Raw genomic sequence first — 25,276 nt, 5'->3', positions numbered from 1 at the left:
AATGTAATTTAGGATTTATATATTTTCTAAAAATGTAAATGTTGGTTTTTTAAATCCTGGTTCTTTTAATTTTATAGATGACTATGGATGAAAAGTATGTGCAGAACATCTGGTCCCTCCTTAAAAATGCCATTCAGGAAATTCAGAAAAAAAACAACAGTGGCTTGAGCTTTGAAGAGCTGTATCGTAATGCCTACACTATGGTATTGCATAAACATGGTGAAAGATTATATACTGGTCTAAGAGAGGTTGTCACTGACCATCTTGTTGGCAAGGTATGTTCCATCAACTAACAAAAGTGACACAAATACATGTATATAAAGTCTGTTTAAGCTGAAGTGGCAGTTATTTTATAAACTGCTTCCCTTACCAATTTTTTTGGAGAAAAAAATGCAAATTTTTATTTTATTAATAAATACAAGAAACTAAAACAATACACAAGTTAAAATTTTAATTTTTTTTTTATGTGTAAAACTTTACTATCCCAAATGATCTCGGGCAAATGAAAAAAGTTAAGTATTTGTCTTTGAATATGTTCACATCTTCATAATCTGAAAAATCGTCTGCATTACTTAAACTTTCGCTCGCGAACGCCATTTTTTTTAACTCTTTTTTTTTTTCCTATGTAAATTCATCAACAATTGTACAAAACACGTCTGCTGTCTCACAAATAGCAAACTTCCCAAACAAAAATTGGCAAACTTCCATTCACAGCAGATTATTATTATTTTTTGTTTTGCTTCCGGCCGCATAAAAATGTTATGAAACAAAATGTATTTAAATGTAATGCTCGCGAACGCCATTTTTTTTTAACTCTTTTTTTTTTCCTATGTAAATTCATCAACAATTGTACAAAACACGTCTGCTGTCTCACAAATAGCAAACTTCCCAAACAAAAATTGGCAAACTTCCATTCACAGCAGATTATTATTATTTTTTGTTTTGCTTCCGGCCGCATAAAAATGTTATGAAACAAAATGTATTTAAATGTAATGCTCGCGAACGCCATTTTTTTTTAACTCTTTTTTTTTTCCTATGTAAATTCATCAACAATTGTACAAAACACGTCTGCTGTCCCACAAATAGCAAACTTCCAAAGCAAAAATTGGCAAACTTCCATTCACAGCAGATTATTATTATTTTTTGTTTTGTTTCCGGCCGCATAAAAATGTTATAAAACAAAATGTATTTAAATGTAATGCTCGCGAATGCCATTTTTTTTAACTCTTTTTTTTTTTTTTTTTTTCCTATGTAAATTCATCAACAATTGTACAAAACACGTCTGCTGTCCCACAAATAGCAAACTTCCCAAGCAAAAATTGGCAAACTTCCATTCACAGCAGATTATTATTATTTTTTGTTTTGTTTCCGGCCTCATAAAAATGTTATAAAACAAAATGTATTTAAATGTAATGCTCGCGAATGCCATTTTTTTTTAACTCTTTTTTTTTTTCCTATGTAAATTCATCAACAATTGTACAAAACACGTCTGCTGTCCCACAAATAGCAAACTTCCCAAACAAAAATTGGCAAACTTCCATTCACAGCAGATTATTATTATTTTTTGTTTTGCTTCCGGCCGCATAAAAATGTTATAAAACAAAATGTATTTAAATGTAATGCTCGCGAATGCCATTTTTTTTTTAACTCTTTTTTTTTTTTCCTATGTAAATTCATCAACAATTGTACAAAACACGTCTGCTGTCCCACAAATAGCAAACTTCCAAAGCAAAAATTGGCAAACTTCCATTCACAGCAGATTATTATTATTTTTTGTTTTGCTTCCGGCTGCATAAAAATGTTATAAAACAAAATGTATTGACGAATTGTGCTGTGCCCGAGTCTACTCGGGATAATAAATGCTTGCAATATATACGTACCCACGTTAACTCGGGATAATCAGGGAAGCTGTTAAATAATATTGGAACAAAAATAGACACTTAATTAATCTCCATATATTTCTGTTGGAGACTAATTGAGTTTCTGCTACCTAGACCCTGCTTAGGAATTTTATTTTAATCTGCATACATTCTTTTATTTGTTTATAATTTTAAGTACTTTATATTCTTAAAATGACGTGAGCAACTTGCTGATCAATAGCAGAAACCATGAAGCTAGCTGTGTTGATTTTTTTAACTGAGAAATATTAAAGAAAAGTAATGATCTAACTACAAGCGGCTCTATGGTAATGAATTTGTTTTAATAAATTTTAAAATATGGGTAGATTAATCACTATAAATTACAACTAATAAGAAATTCCTGTTTTTATTTAGTTAAAAATATTTATTCAATTATTTTATTAGTTTTTAAGGAGCGTGTTTTTGCTATTAGTTATAAATGCTAGATAGTCCAGCTTTTTCTAAATTAAAAAAAAATTTTAAATTTTATAATGTTGCTTTAAATGTTTTATTTTTCTAATCTCTAAAAATTTCTGATTATATGTAGCCTTTCACACTAAATTGATGTAATCCATTTTTTAAAAAAAAAACTATAATTGTAAATTTAAAAAAATTTTTCTGAATGTAATTTTTATTTTTCTTGCAATCCCGAATTTTGACATATGATTGTATGTTAGACTAATTGTAACTTCTATATATATATTTCTCTTACACGGCGACAAAAAAAAAGCCTCATTACAACTCCCCGAATGGCAACGCTAGAAAATCGACCAATGATTGCCGCTAAAAATGTCACATGCCAAATCTAGGTGAGGTGGCTCAACATATAGCGCTTTTAAAAACAGAAACTGAGATAACCAGAGTGTAAAATATTATGTGCTTATGCGCAGTGTATTTTTTGTTAAATAATTTATTTATTATATATCAGTTTATAGATGGTAGCAAGAAGAGTTTTGTGGTTGCTATGGTGTCTAATTAGAATGTAAATTGTTTTTTTGAGTGAGTGTGAGATTTGTTTCTTGGAACTACGATGCTGTAATTTTATTGTTTATTTAGTAAATCTTCCTTTTATATTAAACGTGATAGTAGTTTCCTTAATTATTTGATTCGAAGTCCTTTGAGTTTTATTTGAGGTCAGTTTATTTTGTATTTTTTGACAAGAGAGAGCATTCTCACTGAATTAGATTTCTTCCGAAATTCAATGTTTTGTTTATGCAGGTTTTTCCATTGCAATTCACTTATTTCAATTTTTAATAGGCATAATTATAGCCAAAATTTTAACCTTTTTAAAGAGATATCAGTTTTAGAAATTTTATCTTAAGATTTTATACTATAGCATATTTCTAATAGGTTCAACGAATTACATGTCATTTATTTGAATTCAAATTTATTTTAATGACTTAGTATTTACTAAAAAGATGTAATTTTTTTTAAAAAAAAGTTGTTATATGGATTTGAATGATTGTTTTGAATTCTTAGAATTTTGTGCATTTGCAATGTACCTAAATTAGTAGCGAGCTTGGTTTACAAAGCAAACCATATAAGGTTGCGTAGCAATTTTCGGGGGTTAGCGAGCAGGGGGCGCAGCCCACTAGTTTACTATAATACTAATAATCTCTGTTTGACTGTGTTGGAGACGCTGAATAATTTAGAAGTAAATGTTGCAGTTGTAGGCTGATCATTAACATATAGTTGATTAGAAACAGGTTGATAAAATAGTTGATTCTAATAAGGGAATAAATACCCTATGTTTTAGAGTCAGTATGTATGCCTTTATAATTTGTTTCGTTGTTTAGGTTCGTTTGGATGTGCTAAATTCACTAAGAAACAACTTTCTACAAACTCTTAACCAGGCTTGGAATGATCACCAAACAAGCATGGTTATGATAAGAGACATTCTGATGTATATGGTAAGTGGCTGTTTGATGTTAATCCTAAATAACTTTTGATCTAATAATTGGATTTTCATGTTATAGGACTCAATCTTAATAGTACAAGGGGTGGGGGGTTTCAAATATGCTGATGTTATAAAATCAGACACTAAAACATACTTTCTCTGAATAAACATACCTTTTCATTCATGGATTTGGATTTTTGACCCCCGAAATATGGTTCCAATAGTTTCGTCAAGATAGTGGTCCAAATTTTTGACCCCTTAATGTTAGTTTTACTTTTTGCATATTACCTGATATTTGGAGAACTTTTGAAGCTAATTAATTAATTAGTCCTAAATATTTAATATTTAAAATTTTTTATTTTATTTAATAACAGTTGAAAATAATTTTGAATAACAAGGTAGACACTTTTTTTATATCTTCTTAAAAATTGCAATTTTAAATGGCAAAATACACAATTTGAGTTAAATCGATCAAATAGTTTCTAAGAAATCCAATTTTAAAAATTAGATTTTTTCAAAACTTGATTTCTCACTAACTATTTGACTGATTTCGCTCAACTTTTGTATTTTGCCATTTATAATTGCATTCTTTAAAATGATGCAAAGAAGACTTATTAAATAAAATAATAAAAAACATTAAATGTTTACTAAAAGCTATATTTTGCATAGAATTATCTTTGGATGAAAGAGTTTTATAATTGTGTGCAAAACATTTTCTATTTGCTTTAAAAGAAAGTTCTCCAGATATCGCGAAATGCTCAAAAATAAACAATAAAGGGGTCCAAAGTTCAGACCTGACCAAACTATTGAGTTCCTGTTTCCCAGATAGCTGCTAACCCCTATATTTTGGGGGGATAGAAATCCATTGAAAAAAATATGTTTATTCTGATAAAGTATGTTTTTGTGTCTGATTTTGTAACTTAAAATATCTTCTGCGCTAATTAAGTAGCATATTTCTGGTCATCCCTTGAAATTTTAAGATTGAGTGCCATAGCGTGAAGATCCGATCAGTAGTAGTTCAAGTAGTATTCAGTGTATTTTGTTTTGTACACTGTATGCAGTAAACTCTTTATTAAGTCATGAATTTAATAATGTTACAATCTAATTTTATAATTTTACACTTCATTAAGGAATAAAAATTTTACTATAATAACTCTAATAAAAGTTTTTTTCCTTTCTTCAAGTAGATTTCTTTTAATTATACATGTTTAAACGCCTTTAAGCAGAATCTGCTGTTAAAAATGCACATAACAATGTTTATACCAATTTGTAAAATCAATTAGTGAGGTTTTTGACGTGGTGGTTTAATTCATGGTTGAAACTGATACTTTTCAAAAAGTTAATGTTGTGTATATCAAATTTAAAAAATATATATATATATATATATTATTTCTCTAAATTTGAGTAAATATGTGTCATTATATTCACATAATGCTTTTAACAAAAATGTTTTTGACTGATATTTTTTATATTTTCATTATAGGACCGAGTATATGTCCAACAAAATAATGTTGATAATGTCTACAATTTAGGACTAATAATATTTAGAGACCAGGTGGTGAGGTATGGGTGTATTAGGGATCATCTTAGGGAAACTTTATTGGATATGGTGATGCGTGAACGTCGAGGAGAGGTGGTTGATAGGTAATGCCTCTTTTCCTTCTTTTAAAAACTCTACCTGTGTGCATTTTTTTAAAATTAACTAATATTAGTTGCCAATTTTTAAGTTTTTTTAAAACTTTTGTTGGGATTTTTAACTGGGACAGGCTTTTTCTAATTTATTTTTTAAGACCGTCGTTGAACAGCCGACCCAATATTGGGGTTTATGACTACTAATGTTCAACTCCGTAGCCTTGTAATTTTGAACCAATCCAGAAGACAAGGAAACTCCTGGATCAGTACCCCCAGAGGTATTGATTTGTTATGCGAACATGGAGGACTTTGCGACTCAACAGATTTAACATGCATTTTTACTACATGGGGATTCTTCAGCCGGCGGGAATCGAACTCTTGCACATGGGCCCTGAGCCTTACCGACCAGGCTATTCTGGCCTTGGTGCATGTTTTTGATGAATTTTGCAGACATGACTGTGCTCTGAAAAAAATCCGGATTTTTCGCTAACTGTGATCTGGAAGTTTCAAGAAATCATTGATCACATTTATTTATGAAAAATCTTGTATATTTTACTTAAAAATATTAGAACTAAAATTTATACTTGGCATCTCTTTCATTTGTTAATATTTTTTCTGGTAGAATTATAGAAGTAATTAGACATAAAAGTAAACTTATAAATAATTATTCATTTAAATTCTGCTGCATATAATTTATTTAGAATTTCATGCTTTGAAAATATCAATGCTTTAAATTTATGTAGGAATTAATTTTTTTAAATGCTTCATTAATGATTTTACTCAAGAAATTTTCAAGATTTTTGAGTTGGGCTCACAATCATCCCTGATTTTGAGATCTGTATCCCCAAGGAATACTACTTTCTTGTGGAGTCTCATTTTTGAACATATGAAATATCATGCACACATAAATTTGCTCTACAAGATATGCAGTTGATTAATTCTGGCTATTAACGAGTAAAAGAAAAATTATGAATAGTAGTTAAATTATTTTTCTATGCATTAATTAGACTAGCAATTCACTATTTCAAATATTTTTATCACTGTTCTTATGTCAAGACATCCTTGACCGAGATTCTTAAAGAAGAGTTATATATGTATCTTTATATTGTTTTTAATTTAGTTTGAAATACTTTAGATTAGCAATCAAGAATGCCTGCCAGATGTTGATGGTCTTGGGAATCGATAATCGATGTGTCTATGAGGAAGATTTTGAGAAACCATTTTTAGTGCAGTCTGCAGATTTTTACAGAGTTAGTTTATCTTTTCATATATTTAATTACGTTAATTTTCATAATTAACAGCTTTCACTATAGGTCATAAGTACTTAGTAGTGCAAGGGTACAAAAATTCTTAGAGCATTATATTTTCTAGTGCACAGTTTTTTATCTTGAAATTTCTTTAAAAATAGTTAGAATAGCTTTTTCAATATATTTTTAGAAAGAAAATTTTTTGTAAATTGTTAAGATTATAACATGGTGTGTAGCGTTTTTAAAAAGTGCCTAAAGGTGCTTTTTCATGGGGTGTTTTTAAAGAGTGCTTAATTTTCCCTTATTCAAAAATGAGATTTTCTTTTCTTTACCATGTCAATTTTCGCCTTGTATTACGCAAATACATGCTTTTCACATTGTTCCATTTAACATTTCCACAATTCATTCAACCACAATGCATCTTGGTGTATTGTCGATTCATAGAATATGAAAGCGCCAATCATTTTATGTGTTTGTTATCAATCATTTTGCAAATACTTTCGAGTGTGCATGTGCATCTACTGAGCTGGGTTCAGTGTGATTATTGCACTCGCATGTGCAACTCTTCTTGCTTTTGCAAGATATTCACAATTTCAGGCTTCGTTTACCATCCTCTGATATCGAACCTAAAAATATTTTGATCATTTCACAATGGCTAATGTAGTCGGGAAAAGAGTTCTTTTTTTAGAAACTAGTTATTTTATAATGATCATGTAAAGTCTTTGAAAATTATTTTGCAATGTTTATAGTACTTAAAAATATTTTTTGAGTGTTTAAAAAGTGCTTATTTTTTGTTGAAAGATTTGGCTACACATCCTGTATTAGATAATATTTAATTCTTTTACAAAGAAAAAGAAATTAATTTCATTTTATAAAATTGAATAAAATGGCATAACTATTAAGAATAACAGAAGTCAAAATATATTTAAATAGTAATAATTTAAAAAAATTAAATTTAAGGTCCCACTTATAAACTTATATTAAGGTTCTACTAATAAATAAACAAATTTACATACAGTCAAACCCTGTTATAGTGAATATGGTTTATAGTAAACTCCTGGATATAGTGAACGAAATGTTCACTCCCGTGCCTTACTATAACATATATAATATTATTTTTTATGGATATAGTGATCCAAAAGAAGAGAGGAAATCGGATATTATGAACTGTTTTTTTGTCTTCTTCATTTTTAGGTAATTTTGAAATTTCTACATATAATACATATACCGATTTTTAAAACCATCTATTGAGTGAAATGTAGCTATAAGCATTTTTTTTTATTTGCTTCTCAGTTTCCTTTCCCTAAAGTTTTTGTACGTAAGATGAAGAGTCATAAAAATTAAAAACTAACAAATTTTTTTGTTCCTACATATTGTTTTCTTAATCATTTTTGTATTTTTTTATTGGTCATTTATTTAAATAATGTGTAATAAAAGGGAGCACTTCAGAAAAATCAGTTATAATTGTTTGCAGTACGGTTAATTCCCCGTTATAGTGAACCATACTTTCGGTCTCATGAAGGTTTGCTATAGCGGGGTTTGACTGCCTAAAGTTTTTTGTGTTACATTTAACATAACATAAAATATTATTTTTCTGGACAAAAAATTTATATGGTATGAAGAATTATAAGAGCAAGTAGAATAAGAACATATATTGTAATATTTAAATTATTCACTTTTACATCTTTCCTTTGCCTTATTTGTTTTAATACTTCATTAATAATTTAGCAGCAAGATTTAATAATATCCAGAAAGTCAAGAAGTAAAATTTGTTTTAGATAGAAAAGAAAGCGCGAAAACTTTTTCAAGTTATTTAGAATACAGTGGCGCTCACGTACTTAAGGACTGTGTTTTCAAAATAAATGTGTCATTGTATTAGATGAATATTATGTTTTGATCAAGATATCTATAATGACGAATTCTACCTTAGTTGAACTTCAATCCTCAAATAATTCATTCGTGTTCACAAGTGTTTCATAAAAGTTTATTTAAGAAATATAGTATTTTGTTAAGTTTCTTATACTTAAGGACAGTTTGTCTAATCATGAGTTATTGAATGATTACAATCAATTTATCGATCAATGTAAGTGTAATTTATTACATTATCTTTGTTTGATGCTTTAAAACATTATATTAATATTTTTGTTTCTTTTTTTTAATACAAATTTCAACATTATTATGAGTAAAGGAAAAAAATGTTAGCAATGAACAGAGATGTCGAATAGATACTCTGAGAAAAGAAGGTTTAAGCATTATAGAAATTGGTAGGCGGTTAAAATTATCAAAAACAGCAGTTTTCCAAGCATTGAAATCTATTCAAATGACCAAAAGTATTTAAAAAGCATACCGAAAACCACGTCCTTGCAAAACTACCGAACGAGAAGATTGAATTATTCATCGAATTTCTGAAGCTGATCGTCGCAAAACCGCCCCGGACATCAGAAAAGAATTCGCTGCATTAACAGGCAAGCACGTAAGCAATAATGCCATCAAGCGGTGTTTAAATGAGTTTCGGTTTATGGGTCGCGTATGTAGGAAAAAACCATTGATGTCAAAGAAGAAAATAGCAGCTTGATTAGCTTTTGCAAAATGACACCAAAACTGGACATCGGCTGACTGGAATCGAGTTATATTTACAGACGAATCGAAGCTCAACAGAATGGGCTCAGATTGCAAAAGTTATGTGAGGTGTCGAGTCGGTGAAGAATTTAATGTACGGTGTACAAAATCAACTGTAAAAGGTGCAGGCGGCTCGGTGATGGTGTGGGGTGCCATGACACGTTCACGATGTGGTCAAAATCGAAGGCATCATGGATCAGCATGTGTATGTGGACATTATCAAGACTGTTTTTCTGCCTTATTACACGAAACTTCGCTCAAGAAAACCAATCATGCAAGCCGATAATGATCCAAAGCACACGAGCAAAACTGTGAAGGCCTTCTTGTCAAGCAAGAGAATTGAGGTTTTGCAGTGGCCTTCCCAATCACCAGATCTCAACCCGATCGAGATGCTGTGGATGGATGTGAATAAATATGTGAAACAGCAAAAACCAAAAAATTTAGGTGATTTATGGAAATGTGTCCAAGAAGGCTGAACAGCTATACCTTCTGAGCGATTTCAAAGATTACTAGATTCGATGCCTCGTAGATGCGAGGCAGTAATTGCCGCAAAAGGCTTACTGACTAAATACTAGCTCCGAATCTTTATTTTTTTTTACATGTTTTACATTGTTATTAATTTTATTAACGATTAAGAAGTAATTATTTTATTGTCCTTAAGTATGCGGAATGCATATTTTTTCTAAAAGGTTACATAATTTAAGTATAACAGTTAGATAAATGATTTTCATAGTGAAAATATATTAAAAATAAGTTATTTGTTTCAATACATAATTATAAATTCAACAAATGTATGAGTGAACATTAAATTTTGGATTTTACTTTTCATAAAGACATGTCCTTAAGTACGTGAGCGCCACTGTAAATGCCTATTTATCATCCGTAAATGACAACCATCCTTTTTTCTTATGCATGCTATAGATGAACTTACAAGTTTTATACGCTTTTAGATTGGATGCCAGTGAAAATTTAGTAAATTCATATTTTTAATCATGGAATTGTCTGTTTAAAAGTTTTGAATTTTTATGAAATGGAGTTTTATTTCATTAAAGTGAAACAAAAAACATTTTGAGGCAATCTATTGAACTGAACATTCCAGTTGCACAGACTTATAATTTCCGTAACAAGAAATTATCTGATAATTTTTTAGAAACTCAATGATTAGATAGTTTTGCTTCAAATAAAAATTTTCTTCTCTATGTCCAGGTTTTTTTATTACTGAATTTTTTACTCAACCAGGTATTTTTAATATTAAATTCTTTTAAATTAGATGACAAATATTAAATAATTTTTATTTACAAAAATAACAGTAATAAAATCTAAAAAGGGAAGGCAAATAATGCTTTGTATCCAATAATTTTTTCTGCTCAACATACAAAATATATGTATATATACACACATATACGTACATATATTATTAGTGATATTATTATGAAGGGAAATTTTTAAAATTGTTAATTCTATGATATTATGAGAATAGCTGCTCGAAACTGAGCAGCGTAAAATCTGGATTAAGAACGAAATCACTTGTAGCATATACTTCCAAATTTGATTGTTCAATTGCATGATTTTAGACTCTTTGTGTAATAAATAATATAATATTAAAACTATTGGTATTTTTAAAACTTTGTAAAGATCAGAAAAAGCTTCAAAAAGGGAAGACTCGGATGAACCATTCAAATTTCGTTTATTGTAATAGTAAAGTATGAAAAATATCAGGATTGTAATGAAAAAAATGTATATAGAATAAGTGCATTAAAAAAACACATTTAAAGATCTAACTAACTAACTCAGTGGCGCGACAGCCCATTAAGAGGGCCAAGGCCGACTGTGCCCATCTCAGTTTTCTTGACCTTGGGCTCTGGGGTGCAGGAGCATATGTTCCGGTCAAGTGGTCAGCCGAACGCGGAACCCCCAGTGTTAGTTCCCAAGCATGCTTGGTACTCATTTTATCGACCCACTGAAGGGATGAAAGGCTGAGTCGGCCTTGCCCGGCCCAAGGATCGAACCAAGGACCTGTGGCACGACAGCGCGAAGCGCTACCGCTCAGCCACCGGGCGTCATTTAAAGATCAATAACAATAAAAAAAAGATCAATTTACCATGGAATAGGCATAAATTCAGTATGTGCTGCAAAAATTGATTACTCTAATGCACAATTTGAATTTCCTTTGTTGTAATAATATTGTCTGATAGATATTGGCATTTTAGAAACCTTGTATAAGCATTACCAAAAAAATTCATCCTAAAAAGAGTGGAATTGTCACCTGAAAAAGTGGATGATGTGATTTAAATTTCGAGTATCCTAATAATTTCTTTTGAAAAATACCAGGATTTTAAACAAACCCCCCAAAATTGGTAGCAATGAGAGTAAAAATAGAACTATCGTAACTTTACGATAGAATCGGCACAAAAAGAGCATGCCGTGAAGTGATTACTCAAATCAACACTAACACATTCTACTCCTTTGCTTGATTATTTGTTGAGGTAGCATGTAATGATTCCTTAATGAATCTGTAAATTTAACAACATCCTATTTGATCTCTTTTAATGTGTATGATAATTCAGTATTAAAATGCTTTCCAAAATTATTTTTTCTTCAGATGGAAAGCCAAAAGCTTAGAAGCAATATTTAGAGTAATTGTTTCATGGCATGTGCAAAAAGAGCATGCCATGAAGTGATTACTCAAATCAACACTAACACATTCTACTCCCTTGCTTGATTATTTGTTGAAGTAGCATGTAGTAATTCCTTAATGAATTAGTAAATTTAACAGCATTCTATTTGATCTTTTTTAATGTGTATGATAACTCAGTATTAAAATGCTTTCTAAAAATATTTTTTCTTCAGATGGAAAGTCAAAAATTTCTTGAAGAAAATAGTGCATCTGTTTACATAAATAAAGTCGAACAAAGAATTAACGAAGAAGCAGAAAGGGCTAAACATTACCTTGATGAATCTACTGAAGAGCTCATTGTTAAAGTTGTGGAAGAAGAACTCATAAGCAAACACATGAAAACAATTGTTGAAGTGAGTATTTCTCTTTTCAAGTTTCTTTCTTGTTATAGCTAAATTTAATGTATAGCAAATAAAATTGGTCTAAAAATTTTATCTTTGTCAGGGGTGTGATATTTCTGCCCCTTTGGCAGAATTTTTTTGAGCTACCTGCGACAAAACTCTCTAGCACTGATATCTTTCTACAAGATACTTTTAATAATAACAAACTTAGGTATGTTTTTGCAGAGAAGGTATGCTTTTCTGTCAGATTTAGTAGCTTATAATATCTTGTGCACTAGCATATTTCTGTTTAGACCTTCGATCCAATAAAATTGAGCCTTAGTAAGTGAAAATTGGATCATTAGATGAAAAGTTATTCAAAGTATTTACTTTTTTATTTAGCTCACTGTACATTTTAAGTTGCATCGTGCAGTGAAACATTGAATTTCTTTTGATGCAAATAAATTTTTTATTGTTTGCCAAATTATGTGTCGATAAAATGCTTGTGGATAATTATGACACAAAATATCTCTTAAGGTGAACTTAAATTTCACTATTCTAAAAAAAAAAGGAATTATTCTGAACCTGAAGAGAAAATTTATATTTACTTTAATGGGTAGGAAAATTGATGGTTCATGATTCTATTAACTCCTTGAATTATGTACTCATATTTGATATGTAACTTCCACCTGTCAAACTGCATTACTGATCTTTGCTTTAAATGATTCAGAAACAGTTTATAAAGCTCTTTTTTTTTTTTTCGAGATACCCTTCCATTTCACCAGTGAATGTAAATTCAGCTATTTCATTTAATTTATTTTTATATTTATATTGTTGTCACCAAAGAAAAGAAGGGAAAAAGAATGAAGTTTAAAAATTCAGCTGATATTACCATATTTTCCAGTTTATAATCTCCTGATGACCTGTCAAAAGAAAAAAATTTCATTAAGAGGTGCAGGCTATTTTTGCACAAGTCAATCTCAAAATTTATTTTACATCCCCGTTTATGGTGAAAGCGGGAATGTGTGCCTACATGATTTGAGCTACAAGAAGGTAGCAACACTATTGCCTATTTCCCATAATAAAAGATCTGAGTAAAGGAAGATTTCTGTAAAATCAATACTACTATTATTACAAAGCAAAATCGAAAAAAACTTAAAAAGTACACTATAAATTTCCTAATCTACGCACATTAAATACATTTAACTGAAATTATCAAAATAATCTTTTAATTTATTTTATGTAGAAATAATATTAATCCTGAGAAAATAAAAAAAATTATCAAATAAATAAAAAATTATCTAAATTAAGGCAAAAAAAAAACTTTCAAAAAACTCACTAACTGGCAAAAATGAAAAATAATAACTATGTTTTAAATAAATTATTAAAGGATAAAACTAAACTAAACTGTTATGAATTTAATGGAAAGATCATCACAGACTAATTAAATAATTTTTTAATCAATAATCTCTTAATACCATGTTTTAAAAGTTTTAATGGTTAATTTAATTGGAAACAAAAGTGTGGGAATAGTAGAGTTAACATGTCTTGTATACTGTATATATTACATGCAGTAATAATTATCCTTACACTAAAATTTTGGGGTTTCGGCAGAGGCCAAAAACTATGTCAAAAAGTTGTTTTTGACATGACGGTTAAAATCATGTTTAAAACTGGATGAAACAGTCAATTGTCAAAAACTTGCCAATCCTGGTAGGAAGAGAATAGTAAATGATTCATTTTCAGAGGCTCTGAAACTAAAAAAAAAAAATTGATAAAGGACCTAGGTTTAAAGAGGCATTAAGAAAAGATCCCAAGTTATAATTGAAGAGCATTTTGTAAGAGGCATTTAAAAAGTTGTTTTTGAATAGTTGAGTCTGGTAGAGTTAACTTCAAAACACATTAAATGGATATGCAATTCACAAAAGATTTTCAAATAGTTAGACACATTTCATTAACCTTTTCCCTGATTATCCCCAGATAACTAGGGATTGGCAGAATTTGTCAGTGTTTTATCAGATTTTTACTCGGCATGCAGCAAAAAAATAGTGATAATAATAATAATCTACTGTGGTTGGAAGTTTGCCAAGTTTTGCTGTTGGATTGTGGGACTAAAACCCGTGTGGTGACCTGGTTTGAAAGAATAGTCCCATTGTAGCTCATGCATGTTGGTAAGAGGCGACTAAAATGGGTACCCAGTGTCTGGGGATTATATCAGGAGACTGGCCCTCCAGGTTGGGTGTAGGATTAACGACCCTACTCTGTAAAAAGAAATTGTTATGAAATCTCAAGAAGAAATAAACCACAGACTGACTACAAGGAGACTATTTGGTAAAGGCTTGAAAATTGGATCAAGGAATATTCGTTCTTTACACGAAAAAGAGGCTGGCCGAATTTGAGATGGATAGATGGCCTAGAGAAAGATCTTTTGGTCCTAAAAACATAACAATTGGAAAACACTAGCAAAAAATAGGTTAGCCTGGAAAAAACTTCTTGAGAAGGCCAAGGCCCACCCTGGGCTGTCGAGCCATTGATGATTATGAGACTAAACATGTGTTTTGTGCTAATTTATATGTGATGGTTGCTGAATTTACGTAGAAAAAAAGGGTAAAATTATGGCATATCACTTCACTGGTGTTTGGAAACTGTCACTTTGTGTTGTTCCTTGTTTTAAAAACTATCATACAAAGAGATATATTTAAATTTTTTCCTTTTCCTCTTGATAACTCAGGATAGTAAACTGATGGCAAATGTTTTTTATACGTAAAAAAAATGACAATTTCGACCTAAAACTTTTATATTAGGTTTCTGTTTAGCTCCTTCTGTTTGTTTATTAATGAAATAAAAAATATGTTGATTTTTTGCAATTTTTAAAAAAAATAATTGATAAGGAAAGCAGTTAAGATAAAAGCTGAATCAGAGTTTAAATCAAAGGTTGAAAAAATATAATTTTTGAGCGTACACAAATATTTTATTTTTGATGCAAAGTTAAATATTTAAAAAAAGAAAATTTATTGCTCTATTTATTTCAGATGGAAAATTCTGGTGTTGTCCATATGCTTAAAAATCAGAAGACAGATGGTAGTTATATTTTGTTTTTCAAACTTTTAACTTGATTAATTTTTGTTTAACTATTTAACTACTGTTTATCTTCAATATTTTTGACTTGCACTTCTTCATCTATTCATTTCCATAAGCATTAAAATTGTGATAATAGGAATGATGATTTCTCAAGCTATAGTGAGGTGCGCAAAAAGTAAAACTAACATTAAGGAGTCGAAACTTTGGACCACTTTCCTGACCAAGGTCCACTATTGGTCAGTTACCCCCTATATTTTGGGGGTCAGAAATCCAAATTTGTCTTAAACAAAGGTAATTTTTGTGTTTTTTGCTGCACTAATTAATTAGCATGTTTGAGGTCTCCTATTTGAACCTTTAATTCGTTCAATTCCTAGAACATGAAAATCTGATCATTAGATCAAAAGTTATTTGGGGTGGTCCTTTTTTTGGTGTGTATACGATATCTTAATAAACTTATTAATTTTCTGAAATACTAAATTTATTCTCATTATTTTTTTTTTAGGGGAAGGCACAACATAAAAAGAATTATTTGAATTATTAAGTTCTTGTAACAAAGGGCAATAATTTCAATTCATAGAAGTTTTGTAATTCACTATGACACAAATACTAAAAAGAAATTTTGTTAGAGTGCAATTTCTATTAAAAATGTTTTAGTGACCTAAAATTCTCCTTATTTAACTATTAACTAATGGAAATATACGCCATGACAGCACAGAATTTGTGGAATATTTTTATTTTAAAATAAAAAATGGAAATAAATTCAGTGGAAATTACAACTAAATTTTCACACAATAATTTGCCTTTGTCTGAAATATATTATTGAATAATTAAAATAATACCCTTGAATCCTGTATTTTATTTTTATTTTCATTAGTTAGTTTGTTAAAATTTAGCTGATAACCATAGAAATCCTGGGTGGGAAAATAACTTCCCCTTAACAATGAAGTCGGATGCTTTCCATGGCTTTATAATTGCTCGCATTTTATTTAATGTTTTATAATTTTAATTCTTGGGAACAATTTGTAATTTCAGATTTGGCATGCATGTATAAACTATTTAACCGAGTGCACGAGGGCTTGAAAACTATGGTAGAATGTGTCAGTGCTTACCTCAGAGAGCAAGGTAAAGCATTGGTTACTGAAGAAGAAGGCGGAAAAAGTGATGCACTCACTTTTGTAAAAGTAAGCATTTTGTTTTTGTGCAACAGTGATGTCAAATTTTTTCTATCATATATTTCATTCCATTCTCTGAATAATAAAATTTTAAGATTATAACATTTTTTAGATATTTTTATGTGTATCGTTGTATTCTTTTCAAGTCAGATTTCATGTATCAGGGCTGATTGTGCTCTGGAAAAAATCCAGATTTCCGGATTTTTCACTGACAGTGATCCGGAAGTTTCTGGAGATCGAAGGTCCAGGCGTTTCAAAAACTCATTGATCACAGAAGTTTCTGGAAATCAAATTTTCAAAGGTGGAACTTAAAAACACAGTTTATTTTATTCGTTTGTAAGTGAGAGCCAGATACTTTATAAGCTTATATTCATGATTAATATTCATTTTTATCAATAAATAGTTATTATAATTGTAAACTCAAGAAAGAAAGACATATTTGTAAATTTTAATTGCTTCTCCAGGTCATCATAGGTATGTGTAAATGGTATAGGTTAGGGGTGCACAACCTTTTTGAGTGAAGGGCCACTTGCACAGCAGGTTGGCTAACGAAGGGCCGCACATGTATTTAGACATGTTAATGACAAATGTAATAATGTTTATTTAAACATTAGCGTTCCATTTATTTTATCAATAAACTTAGTAATACCAATAACTTAGTAGTGTTCCATTATTAGAATTCATTCAAAAATAAAAAAACTTATACTTTTTTTTTTTTTTTTTACAAAAAAAAAAATTATATTTTTATCATTTGAACAATAGATTTATCAAAATAAATAAACATTGAAGAAAAGAAATATTTTTTTTTATCATATCATGCAATACGAAAACTCATTTTACAATTAAATTCTAATAAATTAAAAATAAACTGCAAAGCCCACAGAATGAAAGTAGGAAAAAGTTTAGTTGCAATTAAGTAATATAAATTCAAATTAAATATTTTAATTGAAGAAAATTTATAGGTTTTAAACAAAAGCCTAAAATAAAAACAAAACTGTGATAGTTCAAAATAAAATTCAATGCTTATTTTGTGATGTACTTTATTATTTTATTTTATTAATTATTGGATTTTTTATATCGTAAACATTTTCCTTTTTTTTATCGAAAAAGATCACTTAAGCAACAAAAAATTGAAATCTAAACTATAAACAGTGAGCAGTTTAAAAATTCACGTTTTCTGCCATTTTATGAATTTCTCAAGTTGCAATAACATTGCATTTAAATTAGGGAGGGATGTAACGAGTATTTGGCCCTTCTGTGAAAGATTCAGTTGGTTGAATGATCAGTCAAATATTTGGCAGAATATTTTTTAGAAATGTATTTTTCTAAGTTTTTTTTATTTTTGAATTTTTATAGATATTACTTTTTTTTTAAAATTATAATCAGACAAGTCAATTTTGTCACTTTTTCGATACTTTGAGAATTGAAAAGGATCCATTTTTCGCAGTTTTTTATTATAACCCAGCATTTTAACAGAACGTCTCATACTATTAATTTATTATCACTCTTTCCCTGTTCTGTAATATAAATAACCAGTAACATAGAAAAGTGTGATTTTCAGTATTAAATTTTGTTTCAGGAACTAAGAAAAATTATTTTTTTCTGTTTTTCTTTTTTCAGGCATTTTTATTATGACTCAACATTTTTTTTAAAAATAAAGTTACAAATAAAATTTATTTTATAGCAATATTTTTTCTTCTAAAATTATGGCAGTGAGAAAAATTTAAATTGAGATTTTCGGCATAAGATTTTCACTTAATTAAGAACATTTTTTCTATCTTTTTATTTTCTTTAAATAAAAAAAAAAACTTTTTTTAGACGTTTTCATTATAACTCAGTAATTTTTAATAGCATTTCTGTTGGCTTAATTCTTTTTACTTGGCTTTTTCTGGTAATTGAAAAACTGAGATGCTCAGCTTTAAAAAAAATTTTCAAAAATTAAGATTGATTTTTATGTTCTCTGTTTCGCTTTTCGACATTTTCAAAAACGTTCTTGATTGGCCTTATTTTTTAGAGTTAATTTATGAATATGTTTTTCCGGGAAATATTATTCTGAGCATTGAAATTTTAGTTTCAGTGCTGCTATACTGCTAAAAGATTTTGCTATTTGGCCCCAAGTGTACGGCGTTCAATAGATTTTTTCTTCTTTTTTTTGCCGAATATTTGGCTTTTGATCAAATCACAATTTATTACCACATTCGACCAAATCATATTCGTTGCGGAAATAAAAACGAAGGAAAAATAACTAGGATTTACGATAAAACTGTACCGTAATACCGTATCAAAAAGTGATTATTTAATTGCGTGATTAACAATCATGTGTCGTAATAACATCATAGTTAAATAACAGGATCGTCAAAATCACAAGGAAAAGTATAGAAATAATTAGGAAAAAATATATTTATGCTGAACTCAGCACGAATAAAGCGCGTCAAATGCATGATTTAGAATTTGCATGTCGTAACAGAAAAATTGGAATTTTTTATAATACGTGGGAACGCATAGCAATAACTGCCGAGAAAAATTTTTGAAAAAAAAAGAAAGAATTGCAAAAAAAAAGATAAAAAGTCACTTAGATTTAAGATGAAATCGTCACAAATAAAGTGCACAAAAAGTGATTATTTAAATTTGCGATCTGAAACTCGCGTCGTAATAAAAATTCGGAATTTTCAAAATCACGTAGAATAGCGGAAATAACTGTTTAAAAAATATCATTTATATTTACGATAAATTCTGCTTCAAGAAAGCGCGTTAAACGTACATTTACTAAGGAATCTGTTAAAATTGATTGGGTCAAAACGTGATGACTTAAAGGTGCGATTAAAATTTTTTTATTGTGTTTAGAAACTCTCGCGGGCCACACTTCAGCAGTCGAAGGGCCGCAGGTTGTGCACCCCTAGTATAGGTATATGTAAAATTTTAAATATATTTTAAGTAAGCTAATAAATATTAAGAAAAAGGAGAAAAACCTTGTTTAAGTTTTTTTCTAATTTTTCAATTTAACTTTTTTTTTTTTTTTTTGACTTAGAAAATTTTCTGCAATTTTAACTTGGGTGCACTATCAACCCTGATATATTAAAAAAAAAATTTTTTCATTTAAATTGGATGCACTTTTCTTGCTGATGTAATTTTTGTTTATTATTAATACCAATGTGTGGTATTAATTCTTTGTCTGTTATTATAATCAAGAAATTATTGTGCCTCTGATTTGTCTGATTGTAAATTGTAAAGTGAGTTAAAATTTATTATTCAAAAGAAGTGAAAATTTGCACTTTTTTTCTAATTTTATTGTGTAGAGAAAAAAAAGTTTTTTTTTTTTTGAAATGTCAGCAAATAGAAGTGATTAAAAGTACAATTAAAAAACATTTTATCACATATCATTATATATAGTTTTTCTTTTTAATTTTATTTAACAAAGGTTGGCTTTTTGTCCTTAAGAATTAGATTTTCGCCTGAATAAGTTTTCCCTTTAAAAATAAATATGTACAACTTAATCAAACCCCTCTTCCGAATGTTTTGTGGTATAATTCAACTTAAATTTCTATAAAACAATTTTGAAAAAAAAAAACCAAACAGTTTTTAGTCTTATGAAAATGGATGTGATTTTTAAGCTATTATGTATTTGTATGTGTTATTATTTGTTTAGAATAATTTATTAGATATTAATTCAATCTAATGTTTATCTGACAAAGGCATATGGCTAGCTAATCAAGTTTTAAAGCTTAGCTGTATGATCACCTTTTCGCCCAGTTTATTTAAATTCTAATGAAACATTACTTGTAATAAGAGACCTATTAGGATAACTGTGAAAAAAATCAAATGTGTTGAGGCTGATTTTCATGAGATGTGAAACAGCTGCAAGAATGCTACTAAAACATTACTATCAATACATTTTTGCATGTTAATTCAGTTCATAAGAGTTAGAGAAAGTTATAGACATTATTTAAATATAGTTAAAAGTTCTTGATTGCAAGTATAACTTTTTCACGCCAACTTTTCTACCTTAATTTTAAAATATTTATTTATTCAAGATGAATAAATTTAAGCTCTATGGTTTGATCTTGTGTTTGGTTTTTAACTATTGACAGAATCTTTCTGAATTGATATAGGGTAGTAGTGTATTATAAAGTAATTGTATCTTACTTATTTTTAGAATCTACTGGACTTGAAAGATCGTTTTGATCACTTTCTCTTCCATTCTTTCAATGGTGACAGATACTTCAAACAAATGATTGCTGGAGACTTTGAATTTTTTCTAAATCTCAATCCTAAGTCACCAGAATATCTCTCCCTCTTCATTGATGACAAACTTAAGAAAGGAGTTAAAGGGGTAAGTGTAATTTGAAAAGTATTCAATATTAATTGTTTCAATAACAGCCTATGAAGTCATACACATAGTCATAGAATTTTATACCCTATCAAATTGCAGGATTTCACTCGTGAGCTTTTGAAAACGTAATTTGTGCTTGCACAATAGTGGGTTCAGGGATCAGATTTCCCCCTTTTTTTTAACAGATTTCCGTCTTTTTCGCTTTTGTCTCGAATTTCAGCCTCTTTATCAAAAAATAGGATTCTTTGAAAGATTAAATTTTTTTTTTATAAATACGATCAGAAAATAAGATTTAAATAACAGTAGAACCCAGATTTTTTTCCTGGATCGACCATCATAAGAACATGAAATGTCTACCCTGAGAGAATTAATATGTTAGGTTTTTTTTTAATCGAATTTTCTTTCTCAGTTTTTTTAAAAAAAACATTTGAAATTATTGTTTTATAATTTCGAGCAAAGCCTTTCAGTGCCTTTCATTATGCAAAAACCTTTCTTTTTCTGGTCTGCTATGTTTATTTGATGTATAAAGTGACAATATTTTTTAATTGAATAAATTCGGATTACTCAGAGGTGTTGCAAATGATTTTATTGGAGCACACTATTTTTTCCAATCTGCTTCAAAAGTCAAATTTTAATTGCTCGAAACCCCCCTTTTTTTTATCTCTTTCAAAATGATTATGTTGCTATTTCATCCCTGAGAATTTTATGAAATATACTTTAACGACAAAGAATAAAATGGGCAGGCCACATTATCAGAATGGACGAAGATCGTACCACAAAAAGAGTTTTCAAAGCCAGGTCTTAAAAACTAAATATTGGAAAACACTAGCTAAAAAAAGGTTAACCAGGGAAAACTTCTTGAAAAGGCCAAGGCCCACTCTAGACTGTCAAGCCATTGATGATGATGATGATAATAGTACTTTATTATCTGCGTCTTTTATTTACTCAAGATTATGGGTACAGTAAATCCATGTTGTTTCTCAAATGCTTTTTTAGCGGTTATTATACAGAATTCTGCAAGTTTTAAGGAATATGCACGCATTTCGATTTTCAGTAATAATTTTTTTTTACTAGCTCTATTTTTACAGATTTCATTGTAAATCCAAGTAATGTTTAAATTGTTCTTTTGGCATTTACAGTTAATCTTTATGCGGTTATAAAGTTCCGATACATTTAACGTAATATTCTGACTCATGAGTTACGAATTGCACATTTTTAATTAATTACTTTTTTCTGCCAATTTTATCAGAAATCCCAAGTTATTATTCGGCAGTTATTACATCGTATTATCACATAGTTTTGCAGGGTGGCCACCCATGGGGAAAACTTTGAGTACCTGGATTTATTGTTTTGTATATATGGCAAATTTGTCGCATAACTTATGTTTTACATGGCATTGTGTTAAGTAAGAAATAAACCAAATATTTCTTTGTGAAAGAGAATTGATAGGCTAGGCTTACTCGAAATAAAATGGAAGAAAAATTACAAACTAATTACAAATGATGTTATACTGATCCCAATTATCCATTAGCTAGTTACAAGTGATGAAGGTTAGGCAACGGAATGTTTAGAAAGAGCTTAACACAATAAAATCACTCATTTTAAATTAATATATATCATGAAGTTATTTCTGTATCAATGCAGTTCTTGTAATTATGTTTGTTGATAATTACTAGAGCAGTGATTCTCAACCACTTTTGTGTGCCGCTAAATTTTTAAAATGTGCCCCCAAATATTAGAAATGATACAATAAAAATTGTAATGCTTTTTTTTATTATGAGTAAAGTTTAAATTAAAGAAAAGTGAGAAAATTAGTCGAAAGAAATAATTAATCTCTTAATAAACATGCTTTTGTAGTACATATTATTTTATTTTACATTCAAAATTATTATCACAAACTATTTAACTCAGTGTATTATAGGTAAGTAAACTACTTTTAAAAAAACATTTTTTTCATTGTGTGCCGTCAAATTTCGAAATTGTTAAAAGTGTACCGCCACAAAAAAAGGTTGAGAATGTACTAGAGCATATTTCTAACAGAACTGCTCTGCACCAGTTCCATGCAAAAAATTTTCTTTAAATTAAATTTTTTGCTCATTAGAATTAGTTGAAACAAAAGTCCATTTGAATTCTGGATTCTGATTTGTGCTTAAAATACTTAAAAAGTGTTCTTAAACATGTTTTAGGAGAACAAAGAGAACTACAAAGCAGAGTGAAAATTTTTTTTCCCCAACTGTCATAAGTGCTTAAAATGTTTATTAATTTAGGACAATACTTATCAGTGGCCTCCATCCCCCCCAAGTTCTTGGGCAAATTCTAAATTCCCCCCCAAACTATTTGTTTTATTTAGTGTAAAAATTTCCCCCTAAGCTTTAAGTGAGCGCATCGTGCGCCCACCTTCCCCCCTGATGCTTATGGTGAAACTGTATATGTTCCTGAAGACAGACCAATTCATTCGTTCGTTCACTCACCTTCTCTCGTCCTCTTGAGGCCTCAACACATGTGTGATTAAAAAATGAGAAGTATAGCATTATTTGGCAAAGGTCGCTCATCCAAATTCGTTAGTTATTGCAAGTGGCACTTGTTCACTATACGAGGCCTGTCTAAAAAGTATCCGACCTTAATTTTTCCTGCGCAAAGTAGTGACTCTAAGGCGGCGCCTTAGTGCACAGTGGAAGGAGGAACCTTAATGCACATGACTGAATTTTTTCACCGTGTTTGCTTGTGCAACTCGCTGGCTGGTGGTCGCCAAGTAAGGTGCTGTTCGTAGTGTTCGTCGGATTTAGTTTTCTCGCAAGATGACTGAACGAATTGAGCAAAGATACTGCATGAAATTCTGTCAAAAGCTTGGTGATTCTCAAAGCCAAACAATTCGTAAGATTCAGCAGGTGTTTGGAGAAGAAGCGATGGGTGTAACACAAATTAAGGAGTGGTTCAACCGATTCAAAGATGGCCGCACATCAGCGGAGAGTGAGCAACGTTGTGGCAGGCCTCAAACTGCTCAGAGTGCAGTTAATGTTGAGAGGTTGTGAAATTTGGTGATGGCAGATCGTCGTTTGACAGTGCGGGAGATTGCAGAAGAGGTTGGAGTGAGTAAAGATTCTGCACATGCAATTTTGCGTGAAGATTTGAACATGAACCGAGTGGCTGCAAAATTCGTACCCAAGTTGTTGTCGCCGAAACAAAAAGCACGCCTCTGCACATTCATCCCAATTGATCCACACTTTCTTAGCCAAACATGGAATTATAACCGTTCGCCAACCTCTCTACTCTCCAGACCTGTCTCCTTGAGACTTCTGGTTGCATCCAAAATTGAAGACGCCACTGAAAGGATCCAGTTTTGAGAGTAGAGAAGAGATAGTGCGGAACGCGACGACGGAGCTAAACACCATTCCAAAAGAAGACTTCCAGAGGTGTTTCCAGCAGTGGAAGGATCGGTGGGCTGAGTGTGTGCAAGCACAAGGGGCCTACTTTGAAGGGTATTAGGGTCCCAACTCCGTCAAGTATTCGAAATATTTTTTCCGGCCAAAGGTCGGATACTTTTTAGACAGGCCTCGTACTATGTGATAAAATTTAACGCTTGCATTCTTTGAAGATGTAAAGTGCTTTATACCAAAATGGTAAATATAATTTACTATAAAGCACTTTAATAACAATATATTTGATAACATAAAGTTGATATCTGAAGTCAGAAATATTTGAAGCTATTAAAAATTTTATCTGTCAAAAACTTAAAGTATGTTATTTTACCATGGCAGAATCGCAACGTTCTTGAAGAAAGATTTTTCTTTTGAAAAGTAAAAGAAAAAAATTACTTTTATTTTCTATGGAAATTTACATGTAATATTTGAATCATGCATTTAGATAATCACTTTTTAACATGCTAAATTTACGACTATAGTATCGTAAATCGGTGTAATGTTTCGTTTGTATTTTCGGCAGTTATTGATATTTTTTTTCACATGGCCGATATATTTCAAACGATATGGAAAATTCAAATTGTGCATTTGAGTATTTACTTCTTAAGGCAATAATTATATCGAAATTTCATCATCGATCTTTTTGGGCTATTACTACGGATTTCAAGGTTTTTATTACTTTTTTTATTGTGATTATTTACGTAATGCGAAGAAGGAAATGATTTGTGCATCCCCTTCCCCTCCAACAAAATGCTACATTATCACCCATAATATTAGAATAAAAAATTATTACATTATCAAATAAAAAATAAAATTTTTTTTTTTTTGTAAACTCATTGTTTTTGTCATTGTAAATTAGTAACATACGTATTTGTTATTATTAAAAGTATCTTGCAGAAAGATATTAGTGCTAGAAATTTTGTCGCAAATAGCTCAAAATAATTCTGCCATAGGGTGTTTTTTAAGGAAATTGATGAGAGAGTG

At 29.9% G+C, this 25,276-nt stretch overlaps 1 protein-coding gene across 1 annotated transcript in view; it reads left to right on the top strand.

Annotated features, from left to right (window-relative positions):
- The window catches only part of Cul3 (cullin 3), a 62,077-nt gene that overhangs the window by 5,612 nt on the left and 31,189 nt on the right, over positions 1-25,276 (top strand). The window contains exons 2-9 of the mRNA XM_087158275.1: positions 78-275; positions 3,695-3,808; positions 5,279-5,439; positions 6,563-6,677; positions 12,144-12,323; positions 15,323-15,371; positions 16,404-16,552; positions 20,697-20,873. Of these exons, the coding sequence (XP_087014401.1) occupies positions 78-275; positions 3,695-3,808; positions 5,279-5,439; positions 6,563-6,677; positions 12,144-12,323; positions 15,323-15,371; positions 16,404-16,552; positions 20,697-20,873 (1,143 nt within the window). The remainder of the gene's footprint in view (positions 1-77; positions 276-3,694; positions 3,809-5,278; positions 5,440-6,562; positions 6,678-12,143; positions 12,324-15,322; positions 15,372-16,403; positions 16,553-20,696; positions 20,874-25,276) is intronic.

This window comes from Parasteatoda tepidariorum, chromosome 2, assembly GCF_982258835.1.
Source record: "Parasteatoda tepidariorum strain Cologne lab strain chromosome 2, Ptep-v5.0, whole genome shotgun sequence".
Taxonomy (NCBI): Eukaryota; Metazoa; Arthropoda; class Arachnida; order Araneae; family Theridiidae; genus Parasteatoda; species Parasteatoda tepidariorum.
The sequence above is the reverse complement of the archived record's forward strand: the minus strand, read 5'-3'. Positions and strand labels throughout refer to the sequence as shown.